This window comes from Schistocerca piceifrons, chromosome 3 (genome assembly GCF_021461385.2).
Source record: "Schistocerca piceifrons isolate TAMUIC-IGC-003096 chromosome 3, iqSchPice1.1, whole genome shotgun sequence".
In the NCBI taxonomy this organism is placed as follows: domain Eukaryota; kingdom Metazoa; phylum Arthropoda; class Insecta; order Orthoptera; family Acrididae; genus Schistocerca; species Schistocerca piceifrons.
The window spans coordinates 371,970,926-371,992,954 of NC_060140.1; the positions used below are offsets into that span (position 1 = coordinate 371,970,926).

The following is a 22,029-nucleotide window of genomic DNA, read 5'->3' on the forward strand; positions in this document are numbered from 1 at the left end:
CTAGTTCTAAGTTCTAGGGGACTAATGACCTCAGCAGTTGAGTCCCATAGTGCTCAGAGCCATTTTGTTACGTATTAAGTAGCGTGTCAAGAGAGTGCGCCGACGGAAAACATTTTCACTAATATAGCTGGTGAAATTCAAATGTCCGAACAGACTTCCATGGAACAGAGCTAAGAACCGATTTTTATATATATATAATCTGTGTGTGTGTGTGTGTGTGTGTGTGTGTGTGTGTGTGTGTGTGTGTGTGTGTGTGTGTTTTAACATCGGAGCTACAATGGTTCAAATGGCTCTGAGCACTATGGGACTTAACTTGTGAGGTCATCAGTCCCCTAGAACTTAGAACTAGTTAAACCTAACTAACCTAAGGACATCACACACATCCATGCCCGAGGCAGGATTCGAACCTGCGACCGTAGCGGTCGTGCGGCTCCAGACTGTAGCGCCTAGAACCGCTCGGCCACCCCTGCCGGCGGAGCTTCAATGCCACAGACATACATACGTTAAATTTAAACAACCCACTGTTTGCGTCGTTGGTTAAAAATCAGGAATTCGGTTTCATACCGATGTTCCCGCAAACTATTGGCGTGGAGGAGGTCATTCTGTTAGAGATATCTCATTAGTTGTCACGTTTGATTTTAGTATGTCTTCTACGATTCTACAACGACTGAATTTAGATGAAGTTTCAAATATTGCTTCTTGGTTTTATTTTCGTTTGAGGTATGTGTGGTATTTTATGCTTAAGAAAGGAGCTGACTCAGTTGCAAACTTCTATAAAATCTGATACGAATTGCACGCAGCTCCTTGGGCCTTACTCAGTTTTACCAGTTTCTGTTGTTTCTTCAACGCAACTTTGTTTTTGACTGTATGAAGTAATTTTTTTGTGTGATGCTTCATGAAATTGAATTGTTACCATAAACTTGTTACCGCTGATTTGACTAACTTATCGTTCTGAGAGAAACTTAAAGTGAAGTTAGCTTTTCGCATACAGCATTCACATTCCGTAACAAAGAACACGTCTGTGGAACAGCCTCACATGCCAGAAGCAGTACAACCACCTAGACACGTGTCAGAGGAAATGAAAATGTCAGCCGGTCGGGTTGGCCGAGCTGTTCTAGGCGCTACAGTCTGGAACCGCGCCACCGCTACGGTCGCAGGTTCGAATCCTGCCTCGGGCATGGATGTGTGTGATGTCCTTAGGTTAGTTAGGTTTATGTAGTTCTAAGTTCTAGAGGACTAATGACCTCAGAAGTTAAGTCCCATAGTGCTCAGAGCCATTTGAACCATTTTTTTTGTTACAGAGATTTGGGTTGTTTGATTCCAATTGGTACTTGTTGTAGTCATAGGAATATATGTTTCTGTCATTTCACGTAAGAAGCTAACTACATATACCAGGTTGCCATTCTTACCTTTGGACAATGGCATTTGAATGGTGGTAGGCTACTTGAAGCGTCCTGTATATACACACATCAAAATAGTTTTGCATCACCTCGGTTCCGAGAGTTCCGGAACCTGTACATAAAATCGAAATAGAGATCAACATAAACATCATGTCCGCCCATTTTATTGCTCATGAATACCACACACTGTATGTTGTACCACTATACAGCGAGACCTTCAGAGGTGGTGGTCCAGATCGTTGTACACACCGGTGCCTATAACACCCAGTAGCACGTTCTCTTCAAATGGCTCAAATGGCTCTGAGCACTAAGGCACTTAACATCTGAGGTCATCGATCCCCTAGAACTTAGAACTACTTAAACCTAACTAACCTAAGGATATCACACACATCCATGCCCGAGGCAGGATTCGAAGCGCGGTTCCGGACTGCAGCGCCTAGAACCGATCGGCCACCGCCGCCGGCACACGTTCTCTTACATTCATGCATGCCTGTATTCGTCGTGGCGTATTATCCACAAGTTCGTCAAGGCACTTTGGTCCAGATTGTCCCACTTCCCAATGGCGATTCGGCGTACATCCCTCAGAGTGGTTGGTGGGTCACGTCGTCCATAAACAGCCCTTTTCACTCTATCCCAGGCATGTTCGACAGGATTCATGTCTTGAGAACATGCTGGCCACTCTAGCCGAGCGATATCATTCACAAGATGTGCATGATGGGGGCGCGAATTGTCGTCCATGAGGACGAATGCATCGCCAATATGCTGCCGATATGGTTGCACTGTCGGTCGGAGGATGACATTAACGTGTCGTACAGCCGTTACGGCGCCTTCCATGACCACCAGCGGCGTACGTCGGCCCCATCATCATGCCACCCCAAAGCAGCAGGGAAAGTCCACCTTGCTGCACTCGCTGGACAGTGTGTCTAAGGAGTTCAGCCTGACCGGGTTGCCTCCAAACAAGTCTCCGACTATTGTCTGGTTGAAGGCATTTGCGACACTCATCGATGAAGTGAACGTGATGCCAATCCTGATCGGTCCATTCAGCATGTTGTTGGCCCATCTGTACCGCGCTGCATGGTGTCGTGGTTGCAAAGATGGACCTCACCATGGACGTCGGGAGTGAAGTTGCGCATCATGCAGCCTATTGCGCACAATTTGAGTCGTAACATGACGTCCTGTGGCTGCACGAAAAACATTATTCAAAATGTTGGCGTTGCTGTCAGGGTTCCTCTGATCCATAATGAGTGGGTAGCGGTCATCCACTGCAGTAGTAGCCGTTGGGCGTCCTGAGCGAGGCATGTCATCAACAGTTCCTGTCTCTGAATCTCCTCCACGTCCGAACAACATCGCTTTGATCCACTCCGAAACGCCTGGACACTTCCCTTGTTGAGAGCCCTACCTGGCACAAAGTAACGATGCGGACGCGATCGAACTGCAGTATTGACTGTCTAAGCATGGTTGAACTACAGACAACACGAGCCGTGTACCTCCTTCCTGATTGAATGACTGGAACTGATCGGTTGTTGGACTCTCTTCGTCCAATAGGCGCTGCTCACGCATGGTCTGTACCAATTCTTTCTTTCTCGCAGTCAGTTTACATTAGAAAATCGTTTTCCCATATATGTTGCATCTTCTTATACGTAATTTTAAACGAGAATTGTATATTATTAGCGCAAATAAAGTTGATAACTCGGCGCGGTGTCTAATGAGAGCGACCGTATGTGTGGAAATGCCTTTACGGCCTTCCCACCGGCCACCGCGCCGAGTGTTTTGCTTAGTCGCTGGCAGTCGATTTGAACAGAAAACCTATGTATTAGGAAATTTGTTTTTAAGCTAAATTGGATTATGATTATTCATTCGAAATCGTCGGAAAGTTAATAATGTTGCTCGTTTCTAGATTATAACTACAAGAAGCGATGCCGCTGAAGCTAACATCTTCACAGTTTCTTGAAGTCTAGAACTCGCTCTCACGCCGTGTGTACGAGTGATCCTAAGCGATTTATATTCGTTTTAAGCAACTAAGTTCCCAAATAAGGTTTCTCTTGCAATATATTCAGATACGTTGAAATTGATTTAGGAGGAGTGGTTTTCGCATTGTCAGTCCTATGTTGCCCTCTCATGAACTGGTAGTTCGGAAAACCAGTTCATACCCTTATCACATAATATCTGAAAAAAAAGTTTTCTATTTTGAAGTTTTGTAGACTTAGAGAAAGCTTTTGACAATGTTGACTGGAATACTCTCTTTCAAATTCTAAAGGTGGCAGGGGTAAAATACAGGGAGCGAAAGGCTATTTACAATTTGTACAGAAACCAGATGGCAGTTATAAGAATTGAGGGGCATGAAAGGGAAGCAGTGGTTGGGAAGGGAGTGAGGCAGGGTTGTAGCCTCTCCCCGATGTTGTTCAATCTGTATATTGAGCAAGCAGTAAAGGAAACAAAAGAAAAATTCGGAGTAGGTATTAAAATTCAGGGAGAAGAAATAAAAACTTTGAGGTTCGCCGATGACATTGTAATTCTGTCAGAGACAGCAAAGGACTTGGAAGAGCAGTTGAATGGAATGGACAGTGTCTTGAAAGGAGGATATAAGATGAACATCAACAAAAGCAAAACAAGGATAATGGAATGTAGTGTAATTAAGTCGGGTGATGCTGAGGGAATTAGATTAGGAAATGAGGCACTTAAAGTAGTAAAGGAGTTTTGCTATTTGGGGAGCAAAATAACTGATGATGGTCGAAGTAGAGAGGATATAAAATGTAGGCTGGCAATGGCAAGGAAAGCGTTTCTGAAGAAGAGAAATTTGTTAACATCCAGTATTGATTTAAGTGTCAGGAAGTCATTTCTGAAAGTATTCGTATGGAGTGTAGCCATGTATGGAAGTGAAACATGGACGATAAATAGTTTGGACAAGAAGAGAATAGAAGCTTTCGAAATGTGGTGCTACAGAAGAATGCTGAAGATTAGATGGGTAGATCACATAACTAATGAGGAAGTATTGAATAGGATTGGGGAGAAGAGAAGTTTGTGACACAACTTGACCAGAAGAAGGGATCGGTTGGTAGGACATGTTCTGAGGCATCAAGGGATCACCAATTTAGTATTGGAGGGAAGCGTGGAGGGTAAAAATCGTAGAGGGAGACCAAGAGATGAATACACTAAGCAGATTCAGAAGGATGTAGGCTGCAGTAGGTACTGAGAGATGAAAAAGCTTGCACAGGATAGAGTAGCATGGAGAGCTGCATCAAACCAGTCTCAGGACTGAAGACCACAACAACAATAATTCAAAAAACTGTAAAAACGAAAACAAAGGAGGGGTATTTCACAAAAAGCGAACATTATTCTCCGTTCTCCACTTCATATTTGTTTGTCTACACCCTACGAACACCCGTAACCTCAAAACTCATGCAGCTAGTGTCGCCAAAGTTGAACATGCCGAAAGTGTGTAGATTCATCATCGAGTTGCGCAAACGCGTGGCGCGCATGCGCAGTGGCTGGTGGCGCAGTTGCCTGCAACGTAGTGTCGTCGTGTAAACTAGACTTGACGTGTTCGACCGTTTGTTTCAAGTGTGTTCTTTATTCCGTACTTGTCGTAGGACTGATTTAGTACTACACTGACGGAAAAAAATCATAACACCAAAACGTAATAATATACAGCGATGAAATTTCAGGACTACATTTGTCAAAATAACATACCTAGGTGATGAACACTGCAAGGTCGCAGGTTAATGTAAGGGCGAGATAAGGCATTGCAAATATGAAATGCTGGTATTTTAATAACCGGTGTAACCGTCAGAATATTGAATGCAAGCTTGTTGGAGACAGATCTGATGATGGAGCGGCCCAAGGCAACATGTCGATACTCTATACAGCATGTTGGGTTACAACAGCAGTCTGAGGACGAGCGTTATGTTGCTGGAAAACACCTGCTGGGACGCTGTTCATGAATGCCAGCCCAACAGGTCGAGTCATCAGTATGACGTACAAATTTGCAGTCAGGGTGCGTGGGATAACCATGAGAACGCTTCTGCTGTCATACGAAATCGCACCGCAGACGGTAACTCCAGGTAGGTGTAGGTCCATGCAGACAAGTTGGTTGCAGGCCCTCAACTGGCCCGCTCCTAACCAACACGCGGCCATCACTGGCACCGGTGATGAACCAGTGTTCATTAGAAAATACAACAGACCTCCACTATGCCCTCCAGTGAGCTCTCGCTTGACACCACTTAAGTTTCAAATGGCGGTGGTTTGAGGTCAGTGGAATGCACGCTACAGGGCGAATGCCTCGGAGCTGTCCTTGAGTTTTGCTATCTGGGGAGCAAAATAACTGATGATGGTCGAAGTAGAGAAGATATAAAATGTAGACTGGCAATGGCAAGGAAAGCGTTTCTGAAGAAGAGAAATTTGTTAACATCGAGTATAGATTTAAGTGTCAGGAAGTCTTTTATAAAAGTATTTGTATGGAGTGTAGCCATGCATGGAAGTGAAACATGGACGACAACTAGTTTGGACAAGAAGAGAATAGAAGCTTTCGAAATGTGGTGCTACAGAAGAATGCTGAAGATTAAATGGGTAGATCACATAACTAATGAGGAGGTACTGAATAGGATTGGGGAGAAGAGGAGCTTGTGGCACAACTTGACTAGAAGAAGGGATCGGTTGGTAGGACATGTTCTGAGGCATCAAGGGATCACCAATTTAGTATTGGAGGGAAGCGTGGAGGGTAAAAATCGTAGAGGGAGACCAAGAGATGAATACACTAAGCAGATTCAGAAGGATGTAGGTTGCAGTAGGTACGGAGAGATGATGAAGCTTGCACAGGATAGAGTAGCATGGAGGGCTGCATCAAACCAGTCTCAGGACTGAAGACCACAACAACAACAACAACAACAACATTATTTCTGCTAAGTCTTTCTGCAGTGTCGCAGAAGGAACTTCTAGTTTCTTATAGCCCCATTACACGACCTCGTTCAGACTCCGTGAGATATTGACAATGGCGTCTTTATCGGTTTATAGGCATTCTTGACTAACATCGCCGGCCGTTGTGGCCGAGCGGTTCTAGGCGCTTCAGTCCGGAACCGCGCTGCTGCTACGGTCGCAGGTTCGAATCCTGCCTCTGGCATGGATGTGTGTGACGTCCTTAGGCTAGTTAGGCTCAAGTAGTTGTAAGTCTATGGGACTGATGACCTCAGATGTTAAGTCACATAGCGCTTAGAGCCATGTGAACCATTTTTGACTAACATCAACTCACCACGTCTAATCTGAAAGGTGACTAACCCTCACGACCATTACAGCGTGTATTTAAACCTAACTTGATTTGTATCATCATATTGGCGCTACTAGCGTCACTCTTATGCGACAGGCGTGAAATTTTTATTGACATCACTATCCAGGTGTAGAAATGCGCCTACCGACTTTCGTTGATGTCGCAAGTCTCCTCCTCGGTGTTGTGATTTTTTTTTTGCGTCAGTGTACACGGAATGAGATTTAAGTTGGTTACACGTTGAGGTGTGCTATTATTGTTGGTGTAAGACAGTAGCCAGCGCACACGCCTCTCGCCTCGCGCTGCCGGCTGCAGCTCTCGTAGGACGCACTCCGCTGTAGTGCGTGGCGTGGAGGGCGGCGCTCGGCTCATTAGCGGCCGGGGTCAAGGGCCACGCTGCTGACGCCGCGCCCGCCGCGTGCAACACCGCCTCATCCTGGCCTCCCTTGCTTGCAGGAGCAGGCCCACGATGCGAAGCAGCAGGCAGCGTCTCCCGAGGACACCGACGACCTGTCCCCCCTGCCGTCGGCCGCCCAGCAGCCGGCCAGGCGCAGGGGAGGCATATCGGCAGAGCCGGTCACGGAGGAGGATGCCACCAGCTATGTCAAGAAGGTGAGTACTATAAAAACTAAAATGGTCAAATAATTACCATTTAGATTTAAGCATTCGTCACATCTTTAACGAATCGGCAAAATTCGTCTGCCTAAGATGCCCCGTGACAGCACTTGCAGTTCTTCGTCTTACAAGGAGAGGACCCCACGGGTGCTATCGAATGTTTGAAAGAATCTATACGGTGGTGTAGGTTAGGGTCTCAGATATCTCACCCAGCAGCCACTCGCACTGGTGGGCCCTCGTTTGCGGTGAATGACTACAGAACTCTAATCTACATCACCTTATAGATCACCTTTTCATGTGCATGATGAGGTGGAAATCACTTGGAGCCCAGTGTGTGTTTCTGGGCGAATGTATAAGAACCTCGGATTTGAACTGAAGTCACACTTCTGTGTTTGCCGGGCAGTGCATGCCCGAGAATTGTCCGTTGTTTGCCGGGCAGTGTTTGCCCGAGAACTGTCCACGACACCGGTAGTCAAGCGACCGCGTCGCTTGTTTTGATAGCCCCGTTTCGGGTTTCTGTATTTTACACAATGCCCCGTCAGAAGCGTGTGTCGTTCCCAGTCTGTAACACACACAAACAAGGTTTCTTTAGCGTCACCAAAGGTCGTTAGTCATAAGCTAAGGCTGGTATAGCTTGCGGGCTTTTTTGGTTGGGGTGGGGGAGGGGAGGAGACGTTAGGCGGTATGATCGCACATCAGTAACTGTTTGTTTTGTCTCCACGTTAGCATAGGAGATCCTTGACTTTTCACCGGTCCCGATCGTGGGCAACACCAAAAATAAAAGTCAGTAGTTCGGATCCAACTTGTGGTTACTTGTTTATTTAACCCTTTGAGTACCAGTGGTTTCTGCCTGAAACCACCATTTTTTTTTTTTTTTAAGTATTGGTGTGACTGGCATGAAACCACCGATGATATTGCAAGAGAGAGGCCCCTAGTGGTACATGAACGTATTTCTACGAATTTAGTGCATTGTAGTACTCACTTAACAGCGTTCAAAGCAACAGTCGGCGCAGAGATTGCACAACCGAGTGTAGAAGACTGTCACCTTTTTTAAAAAAATTGTGGTCATATTGTGGTGACTAGTATCGCTGAAAATAAGTATATCTAAAGTGGTTGTAACGAAAATTTGTTTTTCTATTACTGCCTGTTATGGGTGCTGTCGAAATGAAATCACTGGAGCAGTAGATACTTTTGATATAAATTTACGAAATTTTAGACCAATTTTTGGCTGTCATTTAGGACTGTAATTTGTTTTAGCGATTTAAGGATTACGAGTTTATGGGAGTTTCGAGATGTGGGATTGTGTCTACGAGAAATACGAAATTGCTTTCCAATACATCCCATGAAATTAAGGGTGATTAATGCTATGTTCCAGTTGTTACAAACGGAAACCACAACTTGAAAACAATAGATTTATTTACTTTTTGCAAATTCTTTTTATATTCATTGCTTACTATGATATATGGATTTTGTGAAAATTATAAAATTACATTTTTTGCATTATCAACGGGTTAATCATTGTTTCATTGAAAACGTTTCGCCAAGTCTGCAGGCAGTTGCCTGAGTGTTGAATAACCGAAAAGCGCAAGTTTTCACAGTTTTTTTTCGCAAACTTCCTGTACCAGTTCGATGCTGTCTACAGGCAGCCAGCCAATTCTGTCGTCGTCGTCATCATCATCATCATCATCATCATCATCATCATCATCATCTGGAACATATGTTCGTTCTTGCCCTCGTCAAGAGACGAGAACATTGAGGATCACAACCTGCACCCATCACAGTCAGACCATACAAAGATACATTTCGTGATGAATGTCATCAGCATTGAGGTTTTTTTCCGCCTACTGAAAGTAGTATTTCATAACTGATTTTACATTTGGTGGGATTTTCAGTTGCAACATTCTGTTCGCACAGCCACATTAGGCAAACGAGAAGCAGTGTGGCTTTCTCGCTGTCGCAGCTGTAAGCACACTCCGTTCCCTCCAGTACTTCCCATGCAACGTGAAAACAGCGGTTACTTTCTAGATAGATCTCGTAAAATATCAAGCGCTACTCTGTAGTGTGTGCGGTAGCTTTCCATTGGCTGGGAGGGAGTACTGTTGTTGCACCAGTCTCTTTCATTCTTCCTCTGCCAACCTTTCTGTATTGTGGCTTTAAATCATTGACTCGATATTAAGTAGTTCAGGGTCCTCAGGCAGTAATTATTCACATTTAACTTTCCTAACCATGTTCTGTCCCTATATCGCAAGAAATTTGCATTAGTATGTCACCAATCAGGCAACACGTCCTCTTTGTGTGCAGGAATTCCTCTCAAGTAACAACAGTAGCAAATTATCACTCACTTGTTGCGGAAAAAGACAGTTGAAGAGTTACATTAAATATAACTACCCGTGCATTGTTCAAAAACCCCAAATCTAGAACTGTGCACGACAAAAACGAAGCTGGAACGCACTAAGTCCAGAGTCTCGTGGAAGTAGTTTGTCCAAAATCACACGCGATTCTGCCAAATCTAAACTGTGGAGCTGACGTGAGTGAATATCGATAAACTGCATCTAATGAGTGACTTCCAAACCGCTCGACCGTGACGGACCGTGGGGCGGTCCGTTTCAATGCTAGCCACGATGACGTAATTCACCGTATGCCTACTCCCTCGCTTGACATCAAATGGAATTCCTTTCTGTTTTCAGTAACCCGCAGTCAGGTCGTTGTATAGTGGATATATTAAGACGTGTTATTCTTTCTTCTGACGTATTAAAAATTATTAAATATTCTTCAAGTGGCTTTTTTCTCTTTATACACTAAGGTGACAAAAGTCAACACGATAGCGATATGCACGTATACAGATGGCTGTAGTATCCCTTACACAAGATATAAAAGGGCAGTGCATTGGCAGAGCTGTCATTTGTATTTAGGTGATTCACGTGAAAAGGCATCCGACGTGACTTATGGCCACACGACGGGAATTAACAGACAACGCGGAATGGTAGTGGAGCTAGATGCATGGGAAATTCCATTTCGAGAATCGTTAGGGAACTCAGTATTCTAAGACCAACAGTGCCAAGAGTCTGCCGAGAATACCAAATTTCAGGCATTACCTCTCACCACGGACAACATGTAGCCGACGGCCTTCACGTAACGACCGAGAGCAGCAGCTTTTACGTAGTGTTGTCATTGCTAACAGACAAGCAACATTGCGTGAAATAACGGCAGAGATCAATGTGGGACGTACGACGAACTTATCGGTTACGACTGTGCGGCGAAATTTGCGTTAATGGGCTATGGCAGCAGATGACCGACGCAAGTGCCTTTGGTAATAGCACGTCATCGCCTGCAACGCCTCTGCTGGGCTCGTGACCATATCGGTTGGACCATAGACGACTGGAAGACCATGACTTTATCAGAGCAGTCCCGATTTCAATTGGTAAGAGCTGATGTTACAGTTCGCGTGTGGCGGAGGCGCAACGAAGCCATGGATCCGGGTTGTCAACGATGCAGTGTACAATAGAGTGGGTCGTTCGCGAACTAACGGGTCCAAAGGAACGGTTCACAAAAGACGAACGGAACGAGCGAGGAACGAATTCTAAGGAACGGTCTTTCATAGTTCACTTCGGGAGCGGCTTTCTACTTATAGTTCCCGGGAACGGGAAACGGTCGGTCTCGTTCCCGCAACGGGGCTTCGCTTCGCACGCCCATTCTAGATCTGTTTCAAACCTTTTTTTTGAACTCTGAACTTCTGGTTCTTTTCGTGTTCTATTCAGCGATCACGACTGGTAATTAAAATGTATTTTATAATTACGGAAACTACATAAAAATTACGTGGTATGTAATACATACATCTATTCAGGTAACAAAACGGCGTATCAGCTTACTTCACTATTTCGATAAACAGCAGAAGTAATACTTGTAAAAAGGCAAGATTTTTTGTTATTACACATGCAAAGGACGTCAGCACGGCACACACCAGTGGCCATTTTCCTTCTTTTTTTGATTCAAGGTAAAAGAGCATGTTCATTCTTATGGAAGCCAGACCGACTTACAATAGAATGAAGCCCGCGCTTCGTAATCGATTGTATGGTACCGCATTTTGATAACTCCTACAATATTATTTCAGTGGTACTGGGTGGCACACGAAAAATCGGCTCCGAGTACTAAGACTGCTCATTGTCGCTTACCAATCATCGTCTGTTGTTTCGAAGTTGTTTGCATTAGCTTATTTGTTATTTCTTCTCTGCCTAATTATTACATGTTTATCTATTCTGCTCGTAGCGGTCAACAAATTGTGCGTAATTGGCGAGCAGTCTGTACTCGGGGCTGGTTTTTCGTGCACCATCTTATATTATTTCATTGCGATCAGCCACACAACGCTAAAGTTGTCTGAACGAGATGTGATTTTCGTGATTCTGCATAACAAGTGTGTGAGAATTCTGTTATGAACAAAACCTCTGTTCTCTAGGGGGGAGGCAAGTGCCCCTCTTGGCGCCTTCCATCTTCAGTCACCTATGCTACTAATTTTCAGTTTTTCATAAGAACCTTATACCAAGCACAGTGAACGGTAAACGAGTTAAAAAAAAAAAAAAAGAGCTATCACCAGTGAACTAGTACCCAAGGATGAACGACTTTGCCCATCTCTAATGTGCAAGCATCTGGTAGCTCCATAATGGTGTGGGCTGTGTTATCATGAATAAACAGGGTCCACTGGTCCAACTTAACCGATCATTGACTGGAAATGTTATGTTTGGCTACGTGCAGACTATTACAGCCATTCGTGGACTTCATCTTCCCATACAACGATGCAACTTTTATGGATGACAGTGCGCCAAATCACCGGGCCGTGGTTGTTCAGATCGGTTTGGTGAGCATTCTTGACAATTAGAGACAATGATTCGACCACACAGATCGCCCGCCATAAATCCCATCGAATATTTATGGGACATAATCGAGTGGCCAGTTCGTGCAGAAAATCATTCACCGGCCACACATTGGCACATATGGACAGCTGTAGAGGCAGCATGACTCAATATCTCTGCAGGAGACTTCCAGCGTCTTGATGAGTTCATGCCACGTCGAGTTGCTGTACTAGGCCCAACAAAAGTAGGTACGACACGACATTGGGAGGTATCCCATGCCTTTTTTCACCTCAGTGCAAATGACCATGTTAATCGGTGGGACTGCACCTCATACGAAAATTTCTTCGTAATTAGTTCATATCTTTCTTAATGTGAATTGTATTCCAATTTCTTTTTATATACAGAAGGATCGTTTAGTTTATCTAGTCGAGAAGAACTGCCTTCAAAATTTCATACAAATCGTAGCCGTCGTGCAAGAATTGTTTCTTTTGCTGTTTCTTTATTTATAAAGAACGCAAGTTTTTCTTCGTTCAAAAACATTGACACACATCAACGCTTAACAACGATAATAAACGTGTTACATTGTGGCAAGAGCCTTTTCATCTACCTGGTAACACAGAAATATTTAAAAGTCTTTCAAGTTATTTAGTAAAACTACGCCCAGTACAAAATCTTTATACTCTCCCTTATTTAGTAACTTACACTCTATCATATTATAGCACAACTGTCTTAGCCGGACAGCAACTAATTGTTTTGTTTGTAAGTCCGTAAGCTGATTTTTCTGTGTTTACTCTGGGAATATTAATTTCATCGGCAATAACTGACTATCGAGCAAAGAAGTGTCAGGGACCAATACGTTTTTTACTCAATGACATTCAGGATTTTGCGGGAGTCGAAGGGCAGCTTCATTGTCCATTCATACGCAGGGTTTCGAATCCTTTAGCTGGCAAAGTTTAGTTAAAAGTCTCTTGAGCCAAACAATTTCTCATGGTGCTTTACTAGCCGCTACAGCCTCTGTAGTAAAGATTGCAGCTGAAGGTTATCGCTGATTATCCAAGTGGCAGATGCACCGAAGTACGGGCAAAGAACACCTGGGGCAGATTGGCCAGATCTCCTCCACGATCGGTATCACTATAACGCTCAAGAAGGCCTTTGCTTTCACCGCTTTTGTAAATAAGGCCATAGTCATATTTGCCTCTCAGATAGCGAAAGATTCTTTCACCCTTATTACGTCACGCTTTGTCCGATTTTCAAGACTTCTAGATAAAACTTCACAGCATATGTTACGTCTAGTCATGCCCCACATTTCAGGTACATCGAGTATCCAACTGCTTGCCTATAGGGATATTCGGTGTTGGTAGGGTTCTCTTCCATGCTGTCGTCGCTTGCAATTGGAGCTATAACAGCTCTACAATCACTCAAGCCAAAGTGCACCAAAACCTTCTTGGTGTAGTGAGTCTGACTTTAGTGGACCCATCTTCCTTTTTAACACTTTCCAATCCTGAGAAACGTGATGCCGGGTTTGATTTTATTTTGAATTCTCTTTCAAGATCTTCAATAAATTCTTCAATTTCACTATCATTGTTTGCCTCAATCAATCCGTCATCAACGTATCTTGTGAGAATCTTTGTCTCATAAAGAGGCTTCGTTCTCTTAAATCCTGATTCCATGAAGTTAGTAGTCAATCTCCCATTCCAGCAACGGGGTACCTGTTTCATGCCGTATAAGCTTTTCATTGATAGATAAACTTTCCTAGAATCATCATTATAACCTTCAAGTTACCGTAATTAAAAGCAGTAATCACTTCTATTTGTGCAACGTTCGTCTTCTCCTTGACTGCAGCGGTGAATAATGTTCGAATAGTACATCTTTGCCGCGAGGCTGAAAGTTCGTTCATGACATACCCATTCCTTTTGAAAAAATCTTTCGATAACCAGTCTTTGCTGTGAATCTGTTAACCGAGCCATCAGCATTTGTCTTAAGTTTGCAGATCCACTTAAATGAAATTGACCTTTTACCAGAAAGTAAATCTTCCAAAGTCCAAATTGAATTTTTTTGATGTGCCGTCATTTCTTCATCCATTTCTGCTTTGCAGTCGTGTCGTTGACTCTATTTCATTGCGTCTCAATAAGATTCTGATTCCTCAGAGGTCATTAATTGCATTAGGAAGTCTTGAAATCTTTTTGGACGTTTTAGCGTTAAAACTTTTATGCAGTTGTGGGCTAATCCTTTTATCGTCAGACTGTTCTCTTTCTCTCCAGTTCCATCTTGTAAATCACTATACGGTAACTGTAGAGCTAATATTCACTTGAAAAACTAAATTTCGCTTTACTCTTGACTTTTGAGGCTTCCAATGAAGGAGATAAATATCGTCAGAAACTACAGAACTTTCCTTTTGCATAATTTTTGTCTTCAAAAGTAAGATCCAGTAATCTCATTAGCTGACGATTTTCTTCACACAAGATGTGGCAACGATCATCATGGTCATAACCAATCAGAATCTCTTTTACTGCTTTTCGATCCATATTCATTCTTAATTTTTTTGGAATGTAAACATCGTATTTGGACTCTTTATATGTAGGTACTTCACGCCAGTCTTCTTTCGATGCCATATTCATTTGGAGACGTTCCTAGAATACTGTAAGCTCCAGTTCGATTTAGGATGGATGCTGCAGAATTTACCGTTTCAGCCCAAAACGACAGAGTCATGTTTTCCGTGAGCCCTGGCTGTTCAACAAGAATATGATTTTCTCTTTCACTGCATCCGTTTTGCTGCGGAGTTTGCGGATTAGTGGAACGTTGGACTATGCCTTTTTTTCTGTACCATCTCCCTTGTCTGTTTATTGTTGAACTCTCCTGCATTATCGCGTATCTGGTTTTTAGTTGTATTTCCAGCAGTCTTTGTTTCGGTGATAAATTGCCTTGGTTTATTAGGGACTTCTGATTTTTCCCTGACTAAGTAAAGATCGAGACTTGGATTTTTGAAGAGGCCCGCAGACATCCGTATGAATCAGTTCTCCCGGTTCAGAAGCTCTCTTCGGAATGCCAAATGGAAGTCAATGTACTTCACCAGATATACAGCCTTCACAGAGCTCAATGTGCGATCCCAAGTTTATGCATCGGATCTTGGAGATTAACGTCTTGAAATATCGCTTGTTTTTATGTCCAGATCTTTCGTGTTACAAATATAGTAAGTTTTCTCGACTGATTTCATTTACTTCAGCAGGAATTGGTGGTTAAACGCCTTTCATCCTTAATTTAAATAGTCCTCCATAACAATCTCAATTGCAAACTATGCCGCTAAGACAGAAAAGAGATTCTTTTTAATTTTTGGTACATACCAAACAGACCTAAAAGTGATTTTGTGCCACTTTCATCTACTGCTGCTCCCCTTTCTGGAGCGTCCTTGCCAACAGCTTCAACAGTGCCACTGTCTGCTGATGTAAACGTGTGTGTTGTAGAAAATGGTTCAGATGTCTTGAAGAAATTGTCAGTATTTGTGATACATGTTGCACCATTATCTACAAATCAACTACCAGTATAACACTCAGATAACATAAGAACAGACATTTCAGCGAAGAGAACAGTGTTTGTATTTGGAGTTTCAGAAGCTTCAGGCACATCACTTTTCTGAGGCTTTTGTGGTCGATCATCCACAATACACTTTCGGCATTTCTCCATCACATGATTCGGCGCCTTACAATAATGACACAGTTTTCTTTTTTCACTGTGGTTGAGGCTTTTTCAGTGAGTTACTTAAATGTGCCATTTGAGATTCAGAATCTCCTCCTTTACGCGACAAAGCTTTCTCATTTTCTAAAAGTTGAGTTTCAAGTTATCAGCAATCCTATCACGTTTTGACATAAGCATCAAACTTGATTTGAATGAAAAAATACACATTTGGTAGTGTACCTAAACTTTTGAGTTACTACATCATCAATACAAAGTTTTACAAATCCAAAAAGTAGTAAAGATAAAAAAAATAGCATCAGGAACACTGTCAAATAATTTATGCAATTGTGCCCTTACTTCCCGAAATGTATTCAGACACGTTATTTTCTGCATTTTTCCTCTTGTCATATTCATTGTCAGTATAGTTAAACCATTGCTGTCAGTCGAAAGATAATTATTTAATGCGTTCTTATAAGTCTCTCCCTTTATTGAGATGTAGCATCTTGCTCAGGTTCTACAGGTTTGACTAACCTACCTTCAGTAAAGTCGAGCGCTGCAGGGATACCACGTAGAAGACACTTTGTTTGTATTTCCATGTATTCCAGTTTAAATGTCCTTCCAGTAAACTAATGCTTACCACTTTTGTCGAAACCATAGTCGAAATTCGCGAACTGACTCCAAAAGTTACTCCGATGTATGTACACTAATTTCAAAATTAACACTTGATTTATATACACTCCTGGAAATTGAAATAAGAACACCGTGAATTCATTGTCCCAGGAAGGGGAAACTTTATTGACACATTCCTGGGGTCAGATACATCACATGATCACACTGACAGAACCACAGGCACATAGACACAGGCAACAGAGCATGCACAATGTCGGCACTAGTACAGTGTATATCCACCTTTCGCAGCAATGCAGGCTGCTATTCTCCCATGGAGACGATCGTAGAGATGCTGGATGAAGTCCTGTGGAACGGCTTGCCATGCCATTTCCACCTGGCGCCTCAGTTGGACCAGCGTTCGTGCTGGACGTGCAGACCTCGTGAGACGACGCTTCATCCAGTCCCAAACATGCTCAATGGGGGACAGATCCGGAGATCTTGCTGGCCAGGGTAGTTGACTTACACCTTCTAGAGCACGTTGGGTGGCACGGGATACATGCGGACGTGCATTGTCCTGTTGGAACAGCAAGTTCCCTTGCCGGTCTAGGAATGGTAGAACGATGGGTTCGATGACGGTTTGGATGTACCGTGCACTATTCAGTGTCCCCTCGACGATCACCAGTGGTGTACGGCCAGTGTAGGAGATCGCTCCCCACACCTTGATGCCGGGTGTTGGCCCTGTGTGCCTCGGTCGTATGCAGTCCTGATTGTGGCGCTCACCTGCACGGCGCCAAACACGCATACGACCATCATTGGCACCAAGGCAGAAGCGATTCTCATCGCTGAAGACGACACGTCTCCATTCGTCCCTCCATTCACGCCTGTCGCGGCACCACTGGAGGCGGGCTGCACGATGTTGGGGCGTGAGCGGAAGACGGCCTAACGGTGTGCGGGACCGTAGCCCAGCTTCATGGAGACGGTTGCGAATGGTCCTCGCCGATACCCCAGGAGCAACAGTGTCCCTAATTTGCTGGGAAGTGGCGGTGCGGTCCCCTACGGCACTGCGTAGGATCCTACGGTCTTGGCGTGCATCCGTGCGTCGCTGCGGTCCGGTCCCAGGTCGACGGGCACGTGCACCTTCCGCCGACCACTGGCGACAACATCGATGTACTGTGGAGACCTCACGCCCCACGTGTTGAGCAATTCGGCGGTACGTCCACCCGGCCTCCCGCATGCCCACTATACGCCCTCGCTCAAAGTCCGTCAACTGCACATACGGTTCACGTCCACGCTGTCGCGGCATGCTACCAGTGTTAAAGACTGCGATGGAGCTCCGTATGCCACGGCAAACTGGCTGACACTGACGGCGGCGGTGCACAAATGCTGCGCAGCTAGCGCCATTCGACGGCCAACACCGCGGTTCCTGGTGTGTCCGCTGTGCCGTGCGTGTGATCATTGCTTGTACAGCCCTCTCGCAGTGTCCGGAGCAAGTATGGTGGGTCTGACACACCGGTGTCAATGTGTTCTTTTTTCCATGTCCAGGAGTGTATGTAACTAATCATTTGCGTTTCTCCAATTCACATAAAATTAAGCAGTAGCACACCTGGACCCATAGCCTGTTTGATTAGACGCAAGTGCTTCATCGTTCAAAAACATTGGTTTATTAAACGCCTGCGCATTAACGTTTAAGGACACTAAACTTCTTCTATTGTGACAAAGAGCTTGAAACCATGTCTCGCGTGTTTATTTGCTGCCATAGCCCATGAACGCCAAATTTCGTCACAGTGTCCCATGTCTGGTAAGACCAGAGATTTTTAAAAGTCATTCAAGTTATTAAATAAACTGTTCACAACACAAAAACTCAAATGCGCTGAGGTGACAGAAGTCATGGGACACCTAATACGGTGTCGTACCTCCTTTTTGCCCGGCTTAGTGCAGCAACTCGAGGTGGCATGGACTCAACAAGTCGTTGGAAGTCTCCTGCTGAAAGACTGAGCTATGCTGCCTCTGTAGCCGTCCATAACAGTGAAAGTGTTGCCCACACATGATTTTCTGCATGAACTTAACTCTCGATTGTGTCTCACAAATGCCAATGGGATTCATGTCGTGCGATCTGGATGGCCAAATCATTCGCTCGATTTGTCCAGAATGTTCTTCAAACCAGTTGCGAGCAATTGTGACCCGGTGACATGACGCTTCGTCATGGATAAAAATTCCATCGTTTCTAGGAAAGATGTTCATGAATGGCTGCAAATAGTCTCCAAATACGCAGACATTACCTTTTTCAGTCACTGATAGGTTCAGTTGGACCAGACGACCCAATGCATTCCATGTAAACACTGCTCACCCCATTATGGAGCCACCACCAGATTGAACAGTGGTTTGCTGACGAGTTGGGTCCATGGTTTCGTAGGGTCTGCGCCGCACCTGAACCGTACCATCAGCACTTACCGACTCAAATCGGACTCATCTGACAAGGTCGTGGTTTTCCAGGCTCCTAGGGTCCAAACAATATGGCCACGAGCCCAGGAAAGGCGCTGCAAGCAATGTCGTGCTGTTTACAAAGGCACTCGCGTGTTTATTTGCTGCCATAGCCCATGAACGCCAAATTTCGGCACAGTGTCCCAACAGATACGTTCGTCGTACGTCCCAAATTGATTGGTGTGGTTATTTCATGCAGTGTTGCTTGTCTGTTAGTACTGACAACTACGCAAACGTCGCTGCTCTCGGTCTTTACGTGAAGTTCGTCGTCCGCTGCATTGTCTGTGGTGAGAGGTGAAGGTCATCGGCCACTTCGTTGTCCATGGTGAGAGGTAATGCCTGAAATTTGATATTCTAGGCCCACTTTTGACACTGTGGATCTCGGAATATTTAATTCCCTAACAATTTCCGAAATGGAATGTCCCATCCTTCTAGCTCAAACTACCATTCCGCGTTCAAATTCGGCTGATTCCCGTAGTGCGGCCATAATCATGTCGGAAGCCTTTTCACATCAATCACCAGAGTACAAATGACAGTCGGCCGCTGTGGCCGAGCGGTTCTAGGCCCTTCAGTCCAGAATCGCGCTGCTGCTGTGGTCGCAGGTTCGAATCCTGCCACGGGCATGGATGTGTATCTTGTCTCTATGTTAGTTAGGTTTAAGTAGTTCCAAGTCTAGGGGACTGATGACCTCATATGTTAAGTCCCATAGTGCTTAGAGCCAATACAAATGACAACTCTGCCAACGCACTGCCCTCTTATACTTTGTGTACGCGATACTACTGCATTTGTATTGTGCATATTTGACTGTTACCTCAGTGTTTTTCTTAATGAAAAATGAATGTCAATTTCTTCTTATATACAGCAGGATTGTTTAGTCGGCCTTGTCGCGAAGCAACTGCCTTTAAAATTTCACGTAAATCGTCGCCGTCGTGCAAGAACTGCTTTTCCCGTTTCACCAAAAACAATGATACATCACGTCGTGCCCACCTGCGGGCCCAGGGCTTAGAATAGGCCCGAGGTATTCCTGCCTGTCGTAAAGAGATGGCTAAAAGGAGTCTCACACCTTTCAGGCTTTATGTGACGGTCCCCTGTAGGGTTTGACCCCCATTTTTCAAAATTCTTCCAAAGAGCGAGCCAGTTGGGGAAGGACGCCTCACATGGTGCATCGTGTCCAACGTGCATTGAGATCGTTAGCCCACTTTCTCGTCGTGGCATTGCAGTTCCGCTCATCCTCCATCTATTGAGCGAGGACACCTTCCTGGCTGCGTTTTCCTCCACCCACTACGCAGTGTCTTTTTCTGCGCCGACAAGGACCATGGAATTCTTTGCACCTCATATCCAGCACGGTAGCCAGTCCATTGTGGTGGGGTCGCCATGTACCCTGTTGGTTGTAGCCTCCTGACTACACAGGGATCGCTTGCTGATGCCTGTGCTGTTAACGCCCCTCGTATGCCAAAGAGTATGCCCATCACCCTGGGGCATCAGGGCTCCCGGCAATGGCCATACTGCCAGGTGGCCTTTGCTGCGGCTGGGTGGCGCCCGTGGGGAGGGCCCCTGGTCGTAGCGGGTGGCATCAGGGCAGATGACGCGCGATGAAGCGTACCACGTCATCACTTGCTGGTGATAAAACACCAGCAGTCTCTAAGCGTTCCAAGTCTCATTATAATGCAAGGAAGTATGATCCTAAATCGTTCCCGTCCTGACCACTCCATGGGAGGAACTTCAGTCCAAGGATGCAGCGAACCTTATTTGTCCCAGTACCTCATATGTGCGAGAGCTGATGGGGAATCCTTTGTTTCGATGAAGCCTCAGTTTTTTGCAGAGTGTTTAGAGAATAAGTTTGGGGAAGTGGAGGGCTTGTCCAAAATGAAGTGGAGGGTTTGTCCAAAATGCAGTCAGTGTTAGTCTTGATGAAAACGGCAACCTCTGCCCAGTCACCGGCATTACTCGCTTGTGGCTAGCTGGGGGATGTTTCCGTTACCATCACGCCTCATAAGAGCTTAAATATGGTCCACGGTATTATATCCCACGAGGACCTTGTTTTGCAGTCCTGACGACGAGCTGCACGCCAACATAGAGCGACAAGGAGTTCATTTCGTCCGGCGCGTCCATTAGGGTCTGAGGGATAACCATGTTGCCACTGGTGCCTTCATCTTAGCCTTCGAGGGTGACACATTACGCGAGGAGGTCAAGGTGATGGTCTACTGCTGTAATGTCAAGCCATATATCGTCCCCCCAATGCGGTGCTTTAAGTGCTGGAAGTTCGGCCATATGTCTTCTCACTGTACTTCCAGCATCACATGTCGAGATTGTTGACGTCCATCCTATCCCAATACTTCATGTGCCCCATCTTCATCTGTGTCAACTGCGGAGAGCATTATTCCCCTTCCTCACCAGACTGCAGGATATTACAGCCAGAAAGGAAAATCGTGGTATATAAGACCCTATACTGACAGACTTACAATGAGGCCAAGAGGAAATTTGAGCGCTTACATCCTGTGGTTATGACCACCGCTTATGCCACCACTACAAGAACCATCGGGGACATCATTCCCCACTTCTAAGCCAGAGAAGTGTAAGTCTTCTTCGGCTGCTCTCGCTAGGAAGGGATCCTTTGGGTCATTCCCTTCGCAGGTTTCTGCTAGTGGGGAAGATGACACCCACCAGCGGCTGAAGTGCCCAAAAGCAGCTGGTCCTAGGGCTTCACAATCATCCTCAGTCCCGGAGTCTGCTTCAGTGAAGCCCTCTGTCAGAGAAACCCAGGGATCACCGAGAGAAATCCAGAAAGAAGACCCCAAAGACCAAGGGAATTGCGGTGGCACCCACACCACCGCTGCCTACAAGCTCTGCGTCTGAGGATAAGGTGAAGAGTCTGGCGTCTGCTGAGGACCTAAATCTTGCCAAACTTTCAGACACAGTCGATATAGGTTGTTCAGGAAATAAGTCGGTGGCAGCTGGTAGACTTCCTCATTGAGTGTTTCATGCCTTCCCAGTCTCACGATCACGTCATCCTCCAGTAGAATTGCGTCGGTTTTTTCCACCACCTGGCTGTGCTACAGCAACTGTTAAGCTTTACACCTGCTGTCTGCATTGCCCTCCAGGAAACCTGGTTCCCAGCAATGCAGACCCCTGCCCTTCGCGGCTACAG

General features: G+C 45.1%; 1 protein-coding gene across 3 annotated transcripts in view; it reads left to right on the plus strand.

Moving 5' to 3' along the window:
* Nucleotides 1–22,029, plus strand: part of LOC124789339 (cAMP-dependent protein kinase type I regulatory subunit) — a 266,916-nt gene that overhangs the window by 213,044 nt on the left and 31,843 nt on the right. For all 3 annotated transcript variants that reach the window (XM_047256658.1, XM_047256659.1, XM_047256660.1), the window contains exon 2: nucleotides 7,114–7,269. In XM_047256658.1, coding sequence (XP_047112614.1) covers nucleotides 7,114–7,269 — 156 coding nt within the window. The remainder of the gene's footprint in view (nucleotides 1–7,113; nucleotides 7,270–22,029) is intronic.